The 14743-nt window shown below is 46.1% G+C and overlaps 1 protein-coding gene across 3 annotated transcripts in view; it reads left to right on the top strand.

The window, feature by feature from the left end:
- The window catches only part of Opcml (opioid binding protein/cell adhesion molecule-like), a 1129591-nt gene that overhangs the window by 1107605 nt on the left and 7243 nt on the right, over positions 1 to 14743 (top strand). For 2 of the 3 annotated variants that reach the window (XM_005378577.2, XM_005378576.2), the window contains 4 exons: positions 5615 to 5749; positions 6307 to 6427; positions 6899 to 7050; positions 7969 to 7995. In XM_005378577.2, coding sequence (XP_005378634.1) covers positions 5615 to 5749; positions 6307 to 6427; positions 6899 to 7050; positions 7969 to 7995 — 435 coding nt within the window. The remainder of the gene's footprint in view (positions 1 to 5614; positions 5750 to 6306; positions 6428 to 6898; positions 7051 to 7968; positions 7996 to 14743) is intronic. The other variant, XM_005378578.2, reaches the window with a different exon arrangement.

The raw sequence follows: 14743 nt of genomic DNA, 5'->3' as shown, positions 1-14743 counted from the left end.
GGTATGGTTAAAGCTGTCCTGTGTGAATGGGGAGAGCACTGCTGTGCTCCACACAGTCCTCTCAGGTCCAGTTCCAGAGCCTACCACTGCACACTTTACTATCCCAGCTCTGCAGTCCAGCTGCCTGCAGTCCTCAAGGAGAGTGGCAAGAATTTCAAGTGAGCCAAGGATTCTGTTATCACCTGTGTCTAGATGTCCCCCCAAAGCCTCATGTGGCTGTAGGTGGGGCTTTTCAGAGGTGGCTGGATGTGGAATGTGTGATACTAAGGTTAAGGGTGCATGTTTGCTAAATTAGTCCACTGATTAGTTTGGCATCATTCCGGGTGTGGATGATGGGAAGACCCACCCTGGGTGCCAGTGTTACCTGCTCTAAGAATGGGTAACCTGAATAGAATATAAGGGACAGGAAGAGGGTGACTGCTTTTGCTTGCTGCTTTCTGCCTTCTGCCTGCTCTGCTCTGCCATGAACTGTTTCTCCTCTACAATGCCCCTCTGCCATGCCACCTTGCCTTGGAGTTGGCCAGCTACGACCAGAAAGTCATCTTCTACAAACTGTGAGCTAAAATAAACCTTTCCTCTTTTAACATTTGTTGTCAGACATTTTGTCTCAGCAACAAGAAAAGTAACTAAAACAGATTCCAAGCCCAGAGTGTAGTCCAGTTGACATTCTAAGAGATGCTATTTTTATCTGCTCGTTTTTGTGATGATATTCAATTGGCCAAAATCCTGGAAAGTGAGAAGGGTGAGTGGCAGAGTTTGGGGACAGCTCCCCTCAAGAACTGACAGTCTCTTCCTTGCCTCCCTCACACCAGGAACCAGAGGCTAGGACTAGAGGCAGTGCCAGACAGTCCTGTGTCCTTCCTGGGGCCTTATCGTGCTCCTGACTTCCATGGCAGGATTTCCTTCAGGTTCCCAACATAGCAGCCCCTTTGCATTTCATTAGCGTGGCATAATCTTTATAGGAGTGAAGTGGTTATTCTTTGAAAGTTTGTATTTCTGCCCGTCTTTGGTGAGTGAGCTAAAGGTTATTTTCTAAGATGGATCAAAAACTTAACAGACCAGCACTATGCACACAATCACCTGCACATGCAATTCCAGCTGTCCAAATCCAGCATTGCTGGCAATCACCTCTAATAGTCCCTCTTGTTGAGTACCAGGGATCTCTTCTTGTTGCTGTAGGAAACCTCTCATTTGACTCAGTGGACCTCTGCAGGGCATATTCTCCCCGCACCCACTGATTTCCTTCTGGCCCTCATTCCCCTATCCCTTCTCCAGGCTACTCTATTGCTCTCCAGCCCTCTGTCCTGCTCTCATCTGCAGCCCACTCCTCTGTGGCACTTTTGCCCTCAAGCCCCTCTGAGAGCTGCCTCCTGACAGGTCTCCTGGCAAAGCCCATAAGAGGGCTGGCATCAAACCTCGCAGAGCTGTCTCTGTGGATCAGGATACGGCTGCACGTATCATATTTGGAGAGACAGCAAAGGTGGGCACACCAAGAAGATGACTTTCAATCATTTCTTTTTTTTTTTTCTTTTTGGTACTGGGAATCGAACTCACAACCTCATGCTTGCCAGGCAGGTACTGTGCCACTGAGCTGTATCCCCGGCCCTCAATCACTTCCTAAGGAGGGATTAGATGGGATTTGTCTCAAAATGTGTGTGCTTGTTTTGGTAATATGAGTAATCTGTTAAGGAACAGGCCACATTCTGAAATTGTCCCCAGGGATTTTCAAAAGGAAGACACTCTGTCAGGGACAATAATCTAAAAAAGTGAAAAGCTAAAATCTCTCATCACTCCTACTTTCAATGTTGTGCCTGTAAGGAGTTGGAAGAGGAAATGGAAGGGAAAATGGGTGTAAGTGTGATGGCCTGCCTGCAGCGGCATGGACTCCCAGCAGGGAAGGGCAGGAAGCGGGTAGGAAGCTGCTGGGTTCTCTGGATTTCCTGTCTGATCTCTTCATCCCCAAATGCTTATATTACTTCCAGCTATAATAAATCCTTCTGACTTTCTGTACCTTAAGAAGGTGTCTACAAATGACCAACTGAAATATTGAGCTTAAATACAGGGAAAAAATGCCTGAAATTCTGGACCCCTGTGATTGGTGACTCCCCAAGGTGAAGGGTCCTCTCCATATATAGCTGAGTATTCCATTATGTATAGATACCATACTTTCTTTATCCAGTTGTCTATTAACGGGAATACATGCTGCTTTCAGGATTCAGCTATTACAAATTATGCTGCTATAAACATCAGTATGAATGTATCACTGTAGTCTGATATCTTAAACTCTTTGGGGAAGGCCTCTACAAAGACGACAGCTGTGTCAGATTGAATTGCTAATTTTAGTTCTTTGAGAAATTTCCATGCCATTTTCCAGAATGGTTGTACTACTTTACATCCCACCAACAATATGAATGCATCCTCAGAATGTCCCAGTGGCTCCCAGTCCATCTTGCCTGTCCCGATCTGTCTTTCTTTCCTTCCTCACCCCTGTACATCCTTCCCTATCTACTCTTCTTCTTCCTTGCCTTTGTTTTCCTTAGATGTTATTCCCTGCTCCTGCTCATCCTCCACAGTCAGCAAGGTGGCTTCCTAGTAGCCAGCAGAGAGGATTAAAACATGTGCTGCCTTCTCTGCCCTTCTCTGCACCAGGGAATCAGAATTCTGTGTTGCAACTGGAAGCAAAGAGGGCAAGGAAAGCATTCAACCCCATGGTTTCCAGGAGCTCCAGGCAGTTAGCCACCTAGATTGGTTGTACTTGAACAAAATCTCAGTTGGCGTTCCAAGTAGTGAAGAGAATCTAAATCACCTACTGGGACCTCTTCCCATGCCCCAGCAAAGACACCCATGTGTGTGGCGTATGCATATTTTGTAGTCAAATGGTAGTCAGTGGGGAATTTACCTCTGAGGGTCTGGTCCCAGCTTCAGTGTCTCTCTCTGAGTTCCAGACTCCTTGACAGTGAGTCTTTGAGATGCAGGCTGCTCAGAGATGACAGCAGAGTATTTCTTGACCAGTTACTGACTTCATAGACCATGTTAGTCCACTTCATGTTACAAGAACCAACACCTGAGATAATTAATTTGCAGAGAAAAAAAGGTTTACTCCTTTTTTCTTTTTGGTCCCATGAACTTCTGTTTTAATTAAGTTTATTGGTACACCCTAGAAATACATAATGATCATATTCATCATAGGGGATTTGTACCTGTTCATGAGATATTTTGATTAAAAGCTTTGTTCTGTCTCTCACCATTTGCAATCCTTGACCAGTGTGATGCGATGGCAGATCAAGGTGGGAGCGCACCCAAAGCTAGGCCACTTTCCTCATAGGCAGGAAAGGGGATAGCTTGTTCCCAGTAGCCCTCAAGGACGCATCCTGTCCCATAAAGCCCGAGGACCCAGACCAGGCCCAGCGTCTCCACGTTTCTGCCACCTCTCAGAACCGTGAAAATGGGGTCCAGCCCTCCGACACACGGAGCTCTGGAGTGTGTCAGCGAGAGCACACATAGCCTGCCCACACTTGGCAGCTTCAGTCTCAAGTGTGGCTCAGCCCCGCAGCACAAGGGCACTGGCCACTCCTTAGTACCTTGAATCTCGGATTGCCCCAGGCCTACTGACTCAAATCTGTACTTTTTTAAAGACCCCGAGGAACTTATATGCAAATTAAATCTGAGAAACACTTTATCCTACAAACTTGACGGGATTCCATTTCTCTCTTAATGAGGTAGTGTTATAACAGTCCCCATTTTGCATAAGTGCACTTTTTCATCTTTCCTGTTTGGCTACACTTTGAGCAACAACCACAGCTGAGACACCACAAAGGGAGGGACACTTCCCAGGCCCCAGGGGGCCCTATGCTCTGCAGTTGTCTCTGAAAAATGTTCTCAGCTTCCCACAGCTGCCTGAGAGCAGCTGGAGCTGCTGAGACCAGAGGCTGGGAGTGTGGTACTCTCTCAGGCCCCCTCCTCCCCTGTGGGAGGCTCTTCCATCCAGCACCCACCAGTCCCTTTTCACACAGCTTCAGCCAGATTCCCTGCCAAGTCTGAAGCACACCCCTATGGGTTGCCCTGGGGCTTGTCCCCAGGCCCGGACCCTGGAACAGTGCAGTGGTAGCATCAGTTACTCTTGCTGGCCAGTGCAGCATTTCTTCCATGAGATTGCAATCTCAAAGGGTGCCTACTTGGTGTGACTCAAGTTGTCCTATGGGTAGCTTCTAGGGACAGTCAGTATCTAGTAACTGACATTACACTCCAGCTGAGGATGGCCTGAGGCAGGGGATAGAGGTGAAGAAAGCAGCAGGGACTGAAAAGCACATGGTCTGGCATATGGGTGTGAGAGCTCCTCAAAACTTAGACCTGGCGCTGAGTCAGGATGCCAAAGTGCCAGAATCCTCACAGCCCCTGACACACACCCTACCTTTCTGCTCTGTGCCTGTCATGAGCCCCAGCTGTGGGATTAACAACTGCCCATTGGATCAAAATATGCCTCTGTGTGTGTGTGTGTGGATGGGTGGGTGGGGTTATACTAAGTTTTCACTGTCCTGGAATAATTTGACCTTCAAACTAGAAACACAAAAGGTAGCAGGTTTATGAGACAGGAAGGTGGCTGCACCTCTCCTTTAGCCTTCATGATGGCTGGGTTTTCATGCGAGCCCAGTGTTTCCAAAGAACTCAGTATTTGTTTGAAGATGGCAGGTCTGTTTTCTTTGCATTAAACTGCAAGGTGTGGGCTAAAAAATAAGGCGTTGTGTCCAAAAAGTTGCAAGAGCATGTCACGGTGGACAAAGCAAATTTTCCAGTCCCGTAATATTTTGGATCATGAACTGAAAATTTCATAAGTGTTGAGACTGAGACCTCTAGAATGCCCCCCCAAATCACATTCTAAATCCATGAGACTGTTCTAGTAACCAAACAGCTATTACTTGAAATATCAGGTTTTTTTTAAATTTTTAGCAAATGGTTGTTGAGTATTTACTATGTAGCAGTGATGAAGTGATTCATTTATTCATTTATTCTCCACTCTACCTTATGTACATAGTTTTAAAATTTTTAATTGGTAAAAACCATATTTTTTATCATGTATAACATAATCATTTAAAATACATATACATTGTGGAATGACTCCAGTTAAAATTGAAACTGAACCAACTGTTTTGAATTTGTATTAAAACAAAGTATTCACTTATTTATAGTACAAGTAGTTAGTGATTTTTACATTGAAAAGCATTTTTACATAGTAAAAAATGAAAATATTGTTCATATTAGCATAAAGTTATTTCACAGATTTTATCATATTATCCTTCACAGTTCTCTTTAAAATCTCAAGGTTTATTAATGTATTGGGTTGTTTATCATGTACCTTTTCATAGTCATGGTAATCATTTAAGAAAATATTGATATTCCTTTCTTACTCAAATGCCCTGAAAATCTAAGTGCTGGACTGATAGTACATTAGCACATGACTCATCCAGAGACTTTCTTAACGGTGCCCTGTATGTTTGACTTCAGACCCCAACTGTGGCTTTGCCTGCTCCTTCTTCACCTTCCTGATGTGAATATGGTTCTGCCCCTGGTTTAATAATTTCTTTATTGTTTCTACCTGTTCTTTTCCTCCCCAAAGGCCAGAGCTTTGTGAGTGAGGATGAATACCTGGAAATCTCTGACATCAAGCGTGACCAGTCCGGGGAGTATGAATGCAGTGCGCTGAATGATGTTGCAGCACCAGATGTGCGGAAAGTGAAAATCACCGTGAACTGTGAGTGTCACACTCCCCCAGGGGCGTTCCAGGGGGAAAAAGGGACAAGGGTTAAGTGGACGTGCTGGTAGTGGCAGTGCCATTTTTGAAGACCTGCGCTCCCTCCACTGCCCTTGTTCTCTAGGGTCTTCTGGGGCTGTCAATGCTTTCAGCATACTGGCACAGCTGCTAACTTAAAACTGGGTTGAAGACCAAAGGAGATGCTGGGTAAATGCAGTGTCTTTGAGCAAGAAATTGTCTTCTGCATGTGCATTTGTTTGTTTGTTTATTTATTTTGAGACAGGGTCTTGGTGTGTAGTCCAAGCTGGCTATGAACTGACCATGTAGCCCAGGTTGGCTCCAAACTCTCAGCAATCCTCCTACCTCAGCCTCCTGGAGTATAGAAGTATAGGGGTGCATCGCCATGCCCTGCCTAAGAAGTTTTTTTCTTACAATAACTGGTCATTTCACTGGGAAGTAGGGGTGTCATAAGACAAGCAGCAAGTTGCTGGATGTAGCTTTCATGTTTTTCATGTAATCAGCCTACGTGATTTATTCTTTGTTGATTTTTCCCACAGACCCTCCTTATATCTCAAAAGCCAAGAACACCGGTGTTTCGGTGGGTCAGAAGGGTATCCTGAGCTGTGAGGCCTCTGCGGTGCCTATGGCTGAATTCCAGTGGTTCAAGGAAGATAGCAGGTACCTCCAGGAACTAGCACTGATATGAACCAGAGCTGTGGGGTCATCCCTACATGGAAGAGGATGATAAAGTACAGGGCAAAGACAAAGCAAAGTAGAAATGTGTCACAGCCTCCTCTGTAAGAGTCTCTTTTAGAATCAGGAGATAAAAATGGAGGAAGCTGGGAAGTTAACGGAATGAACTGATCTTGTTTCCAAATTTGAGGTTCGTTCCAGACATGGGGGTCGTGATGATGAGAAGCCAATCAGTTGCTTCTTTTGAGCATGGCTCTCTGTTCCTTTTCTCTCCTGTTGGAGACTGTGGTAGTTAGAGTTTGAGCTGGAGGTGTAGGTTAGTTAGAGGCAAGAGTTTTGGAAAGGGAGCCTCTTTGCAGAATTGATCTGTGATATCTTTGCACTGTCTTGGCACCTTCTGCCTGCTTCCCCCACCCAGCTGCAGGACCAGGCCAGCAGCACCCTCTCTTCTTGCAGGTTAGCCACTGGCCTGGAAGGAGTGAGAATTGAGAACAAAGGCCACATATCCACTCTGACTTTCTTCAATGTCTCAGAGAAGGACTATGGGAACTACACTTGCGTGGCCACCAACAAGCTTGGGAACACCAATGCCAGCATCACATTGTATGGTGAGTGCTGGACGCCCAGACACGGTGGGCTCAGCCTCATGGGGAGCCCAAAGGGCTCAGGAGGGGGAAGGAGCCATCTGCTTAGCCTGTGCCCATCCATACTGCTCAGCCCACTACCTTAACATAAGAAATCCTCCCGTCTATCATTCCAGTGGCATGTGACACAGGGGTATTTGCGAGCTCATTGATTGACCTAGTTATCAAAAGTCAATGTTCACCCTTTTCAAAAACAGTGAAACAAATTCTGAATCACCTCCAATTTGGAATCCATAAAGATTCCATGGAGCTATCTGACTCCACTACGATATAGAGGTATATCTCTGTGGGTGAACTAGAGACAATTTAAAGATACTGAAACTTCTGTAGCAAGAGCCTAGGATTCAGTGAGATGTATTTATATGCTAAATCAAGCCAAGCACTGCCACCATGAGCCTCATGTCAACTGCCACAGCATGCTCTCATCCACTGAGATGACTGGCTCAGGGTCTCAGTCCTCACCAGACAGCTGTTCCATTTGCAGCTGCAACAGGAGACCCTTCCCTGAAGGTCTGTTTCTCTCCTGTGAATGGAGAGATCTCGGGAGCCATGCTGGCCTCTTGAAAGCCCTTTCCCTTTTCACTCATTTTCCCACGCTGCTGTGTCCACAGTCTTGTCCCACATTTCATGCCTGGGCCAGGACCAGCTTGTCGTGCTAGGTTCCATGTGTATGTATGTGCCTGTTTGCTGGGGTTTGGTTAGAGGGGAGCATCTGATGCCGAAGATGGAGAGAAACCCCTTTCTCCATGTGCATCTCAGCCCCCGAGCAAGCTTTCTGCGTTGACATGAACTAAACTTTGTCCACCAACCATCTGAAATGTGTGATCTATGTCTCTTGTTTTCTCTCTGCATTGTGTGTGCATTGTGCTGTGTGTGTCTTAGAAATAAGCCCCTCATCAGCAGTGGCAGGTGGGTACAGCATGTTCCTTCCTTCCTCTGCCTGCCTGAATGCCTGTGCTTTTGTGTTTAAGCCAGTTTCAAAGACAGGCTTGCCTGTTCCCCTCCCCAGGCCCCTCCAGAGTGGGCAGACTTCAAGGGGGCTGGTTTGCACAGACACAAGAACAGCATGAGATTACTATGGTGCTCACATGGAATGGCAGGGTAGCCCTCCGAGAAAGGGTACTGAGCCACCAAATAGCAAGCTGGCACCTGGTTGCCTCCAACAATGATGAGTATTCTACTCTTTCTACGTGCAGCAGCACAGAGAGGAACCTGGCCCAGAGACCACATGGACAATTTTTTGACTGTTTCTGTGGAGCAGTTACCCTAGTGTGAATCTTTTATTTTTTTTTCCCAAGACAAAGAAGGCTACTGACTTTGTTCTGAAAACTTTGTTTTAAAGTAGAGGTACTTAGGGTCATCATTCATAATGGTAATATCTGTTGCTGACCGGATATTTGCTGGTTTCCAGGAATCATATCAGTTCTGTGCAAATCAAGTCATTAGTCTCATTTTACAGAGCAGTGAAAGGAAGAACAAAGAGGTCCTGTAACCCTGACAGACATACAGTAAGGAACAGGCCGTGAGAACCAGGACTGGCCCTGTCATCAGGTTCTGGAGGATTAACCCAGGCAGAGGGGAGAGAGACAGAGAGAGGTTGGGGTATCCACACTAACACTCTTACGTCCAGACCAAGCAGTGCTGGTGTCAGCTCTGTTTCCAGAGGTGAAAGACTAGAAGCCCTAATTTTCTAAGACATCAACCTCATTCACATGGAAAGTGATAACATTTGAATTTCTGAAGCCTGGAGTCAGCTCTGTAACTGTCACTTTCCACAGACACAGAGCCTGCCACACTATGATGACCATGAGTTGCATCCCTCAGCAGAGGGAGTGAGAGACAAGGGCACTGCCCTGCCCCTGACCTTCACTTATTCCATCAATGAGGTCATCTGTATAGGGGAATGTGGTCCACAAAGGCACACAGGACCATCAGCCAGGTGGCTTGCATCTATGCCTCTGCTGTTAACTCAGGCTAGGGCATGTCCCAGCTTACACAAAGGCTGTATTAGTTTCTTTGGGCTGCCACAGCAATTACCTCAATTGAAGTGGCTTAAGCAGTAAATTCCTGGTCAAAGGTTAGAAGTCCGAGATACAGGTTCCAGTCAGTTAATTTTAGTGAGGGTCCACTTCCCAGTTCCTAACCAGCTACGATGTCATCACGTAGCCTTTCTCTGAGTTCTAACTAATGTTCAGCTGGCCAACTGGTATCTTTGCTTATAAGGACACTAATTGCATTGGTTCAGGAACCTTCCTTTATAATCTCTTTAGACCCTAAATATCCCTTACAGGTGCTTCTCCAATACATTCACAATGAGTCCTTGAGGTTCATCCTAAGGATTTTGGAGGGACACAGTTCAATTCATAGCAAAAATGTAGAGTCACATCCCAGTTCAGCCACATGAATGACTCATCCTTGCTGAGTCTTCCTTTCCTCACATGTGCTGTTATGGCGGAATTTTAACGTCTGCCTCAAAAGCTGAGTGAGATTAAACAAGAGGTGGATGGGTTTAGGTGGATGACTTGGACAGCTTCACACTGCAGGCCTCAGTTTACTGAGTAGAAATTGGGATAATGTTTTCCTGGCCTGCTGATATAACAGTGTCCTTGTCAGCTCTCAGTGGGATTTTGCCCCGCAGAGTGATGTGACAAACTGAAGCTGTGCATCCATGCCTGTCACTGTGAATGTGCCCGGTATCAGCCAGTACTACCATGACATGCTCCATCTTATCCATTCATTCTCCTCCAGAAGTCCCTTTGTCCTTGAAGGACAGCCCTCTCCCCTCCCTGGGATTCACCCCATCTCACTCACCCAGTAGGGGTCTACTTGCTTTCAGCAGCCATTCCAGAAGAAAGCCTTCCCTGAGCACTCGGAGAAGATCAGATCCTCCAGTGCACCCCACCTCACAAATTGCTTCCGACTGCCGTTGTCCTCAGGTTGGCATCCATCCAGTGAACACCCACTCAACACTGTCACAAGCACAGCACTGTTCTAAGTGGTAAGATCACAGAAGCAGCACATGGGGCAGACTCCTTATCCCTAAAGGCTTTCCTTTATATTCTAATCTTGGTTTTCAGTTTCTTTGCTTGACTAATGCGCCCCTGTTTAACCTATAATCTTCATGAACAAGGGGACCATGTCTGACTTCAACCACAGAACCTAACATAAGGATTCCCACACGGAGCTGGTCAGGAAAGCACTGTGAATGAAAGAATGATGAACGTCTGCAGAGATCAGAAGTCTGGGTCGGTGATAGCAGAAGTGCAACTGCCAGGGACTAAAATGTGCCCAGATAAAGAAAGGGCTGTGCATCTCAGAGGGTCTTTCAGTCTAAGCTGTGCAGCTTCCTGCCTGAGTGCCCCTTGCTGGGAGGGCCTTGATATTTCCAACAGTGAAAGCCTTTTGGATGAGATGTCCTCTCTGGCACCCACACAGCCTAATTCTTCAGGGCCATCACTGAATGTCAGGAGAGTCAGCACAAGATTAGGTAATATCCAGTTGACCCACACTGCCTGCTGACCCTGACTGACTCTCCTAGTCCTCAGTGCTCTATAATTATAACTGACCACTTGCTATGTAAGCCACTCACTATGTACCCAGCCTCTAGACTGTTCAGCATGTTTCATGTCACTTAGTGAGTCTATGAAATAAATACTATATTTATTCCAATTTTATGTGAGAGGAAGTTGGGAGTTTAGGCAGGCAACTTAGATCACACTGGCTTACAAGCACAGGAACAATGATTGTAGTTTTGCACTCTGTGCAGAGGCCTGAGGGAATCACTGCAGTCTCAATCCAGCAAATAATCCTTGGAGCCCACTCTGAATACCTGTGCATGTTCTTCTTGGCAGAACTGCATCGCGCCAGGTGTCTGCTTGGACTGACCTCCTGCTCTCAGTTCACCCCTGTGCTCCCTGTCTATCCCAGAATTACTCTGGTAGAGAGTGGGTTTTACATTTAAAATCTGTGTGTTCTTACTTCCCAGACACACACACCATTTCCAGATGTGCATTTGTGTTTGCCCTCCCAGGATGTAACTGTGCTCTCTGAGAGCTCCCTTTGACTCTGCCCATGAGGTCCCAACACAACCTTCTTCTCTCATATACACATCTGTGATAGATGTCTGTACTGACAAGCAAAGAACAAAGGAAAGTGGGATAAAAACACTTTCAAGAGAACACCATCAAGACTGAGATTATGGAGACAAGGGGTTGGTGAGTGAGTGGAGATAGGAAATGATCAGGAGAAATAAGAGATGATACAGATGATGTGTTCATCAGAGATCAGTTAGTGGTTGGCATCCATGTGAAATGCTTCTTTGTCATCACACTTGCCACTTTCCCGTCAAAGAGCCCAGAGACAGGACTGTACAGAGGGCAGGGTGCCAAATCAGGCAGCATGTCAGACACCTACTTTCCTTAGGTCCCAGCAACAAAAGGGCCAGGTGGGCAGTGGAAGGCTGAGAAGAAACTGGTGCCAGTAGTTGGGAAGTCTGAGTTCCAATCCGATTCTGATACAAAACAGCTACAGTGTAGTCTGTTCCTCTGTTGCTTGTACAATATACAAGTAGAACAAGATGGATAACAGCTTACTTTTAGCCTTCTAAATCTGTTCTGAGTTTGAGAAATAATGGAATGCAGACAGGATAGAGGACAGCTCTCTAAAGCCATATCCTTGGAAATGGCAGCAAACCCCCCACAGTACTGCAAAGCAGCTTACTCCAAGAGCCCTTAGTGTTATGGAGTGGACACAGCCATTTGAAGGACCTGGATCCCTGGTGCCTGATGTCTTGCCAGTCCTGGGAGCAGCGGGATGGCCAGGCTCAGCTTGCTGGCTACAGCTCTGTCCCTGGCAGGAGTCTCTCATTTTCTCTCCGTATGCCAACCCACTTTCCTCCTCTGGGCTTTGAGCAAGAGACTTTGTCTCCTGTCCTTAGAGGGTAAAGAAGGAAGATTCTGAACTAGATTGCATCTGGGGCTGCAGAGAGCAGGGATGTGCTTAATGAGGCATATAAATGCCTGGATTACTGGAACTGGCAGGAGAGAGGGACAGCAAAAGCACAAGAAACCAAGAAGGAAGGGGTTGCTGCAGAGAGAAAAGCAGAGTTCTCACATTTTGTCTGTTAAATTGTAGCGACACAAATTAGTTACATTAAGAGTTAAGTATGAAGCATAGGGACAACTCATAGGAATCTTGTCATTGCAAATGAACACTGCAAAACAGCCAGCTAAGGCAACATCTGGGCTCTAGGATTTTTCTCAGGCAGAGCTTCAGTTCCCTTAGAGCAGCTATGCCTATTACTCACCTCGAAGCTCCTGCAACACCTGAGGATAGAGTCTGTATTTTCTTTTGCTAATGACTATTCCTCTGGAATAAATATGTATATCAGATTGGATCTTCAAACTGGATTCTCTTCAGCAAGAGGTTGTACCATCCCAGCATCTCTGCAAATCCATCCCACCAATACCACAGAGCCCTCCACACCCCTGGCTTTATGCCTCCCCACAAAACTCCTGCTTATGTCTTCTCCTTCCTTCCCTGTAGTCAGGTGTGCTAATCACCGTGCCATTCCCTCTGCGGCTCCAAGTAGAGTGTGCAGAGTGAGCACAAGGGACAGCAGGTTCTCTCCAGCAAGCCTCCATGCCCACACCATGGTGTTTCTGTTTGGTACTCCAAAGCTCTAAAAGGGACACCCCAATGTCTGGAGCCTCCTTTCTGGTCAGACTCTTGTGACACCCAGTACCCAGTCACTGGCATCTGTAATAAGGCAGGGAGTGACTTCCTTCTTACCTTTCCACCTTAGCCTGCTTCTAGCTTCTCCAGAGCTTCTCCTGTAAGGCCAAGGGAGAACTTCAGGGGGAGGTGGAGGGGTTGTCATCTCTTCTAGCACCATATGGGCAGGATTTCCTACATTGGACTTACTTTGGGTATTTTAAAACTGCAGATTTATGACTCTCGCCCCAGAACCACTTAATCATGAACTCTGAGAATGAACCTGAGAATGTATTTCTCAAGCAACTCTCTGAGGGCACCTTTGGTAGCCTCTGAACAGTGGTCTAATAACTTCTGAACCTATACCTGTGCACTGTCCTGAATATTGACCTACATATCACTGTCCTTGCCTGAATCTTCCAGAGGAACCCCAAACTCAAACTCTTCCTACCCCAGCATCGCTCTGCCACAGTGTGTCTTCCTCAGTATATTCGTATTCTCACTGGAACCCTCACTGATCTTTTGACTTCTCCCTCTGCTAGGCAGTGAGTCTTGGCAAGTAGACATGGCCTTTGCTGATTGCCTGCTTTCCACTGTCACTCACACTCTAGGTGCATCTTGCCTGGATGATGATGACATTTTCTCACGGACTCCCCATCTCTGGGAATCTTTCTCCAATCTGAGTGCCACAGCAGTGACCTTTCCAAAACTCAGAATGGACTTTGTTATTTCAGTGACTGAAAACCTCAGCCTACGAGCAAAACAAGACATGAATGCTGTTTGCACCCGAGCTCAGTCTCCCCTTAGAATTTCATGTGCTTCTCCTGCTACTGTTCATGTTCCACCAGGAGGGGACCTCTGGGTCTCAAGTCCCCAGAAACAACCCAGCCTTTGCTGGGACTACTTCTATTCTCCACCATCCATTCATTAATCTAGTCAACAAATATTTGTTTGGTGCCTACTGTATGCCAGGAATTATACTAAGGACCAAGGAGCACAGAGGAACAGTTTCTGACCTGTGCCAACAAACAGTCAGGCCACTGCAACAGAATATGGTGAGCATCCTGGTAGAGGAATGAAAAAAAGCTACCATCTATAAAGTGTGGACTTAGGTACCTAAGAACCCTTCGAGATAAGAGTGTTACTATTTCTATTTCACAGCAGAGCCTAGACTGCAGAGAACTTAAATTACATAACAGAATCCCCCCCCCGCCCCCGAGACCTAGGAATTCTGCCATAGAAATGGCAACACCAGATTTTGGTGCTGGCTTTAATCCTATACTTCTCTATAACTCATGTCTCTGTCTGTGCCCATGTCTCAGAGGGTCTCACATGCAGGCTTCGCACCCTTATTTGCATGATGAAACCTACTTATCCTTCAAAGTGCGGTGTAATCATCCTCTGTAGAGCATCTCCAAGCCCCGCTGGAGAAACTAACCCTCACCTTTTAGGCTGTTATGTAGGCTTACATTTTGTTTGTATTTGTTTCTTCAATGAGAAGATGTAGCACTGTATCTTGCAATGGCTGTTGCCCAGTAAATGTCTGTTGAAATTAATAAATAAATCTTTGAGTCAATGGGGGCATCAGTTACAGTTGCTATACATTTGAGTCTTTACTAACTAAGGAAAAGCTGGATACTCTAAAAGATGAGTATTCCTCTCCCTGAGACACCAATTTGTTATTTCTCTCACTTTACCCTGCATTTTAGACTCTCACATGGCCCAATTCTATTTGGAAATTTTGGGGTCCCCTCCCAGGTCTTCCTTCAGAGGGGGGCTCTGTCAATCATTGCATCCACTCCTTAGGAAAACCTCTTGTGGAGACATCAAAGGCTGCACATGTTTGTCCATTTTCTGCTGATAACATATATGATTTTTATTTTCCAACTGCACAGTTTGTCCGTTTCCTGCTGATAACATATATGATTTTTATTTTCCAATTGCA

The sequence above is a fragment of the Chinchilla lanigera genome, unplaced genomic scaffold (assembly GCF_000276665.1).
Source record: "Chinchilla lanigera isolate Chin_1 unplaced genomic scaffold, ChiLan1.0 scaffold00011, whole genome shotgun sequence".
In the NCBI taxonomy this organism is placed as follows: domain Eukaryota; kingdom Metazoa; phylum Chordata; class Mammalia; order Rodentia; family Chinchillidae; genus Chinchilla; species Chinchilla lanigera.
The sequence above is the reverse complement of the archived record's forward strand: the minus strand, read 5'-3'. Positions and strand labels throughout refer to the sequence as shown.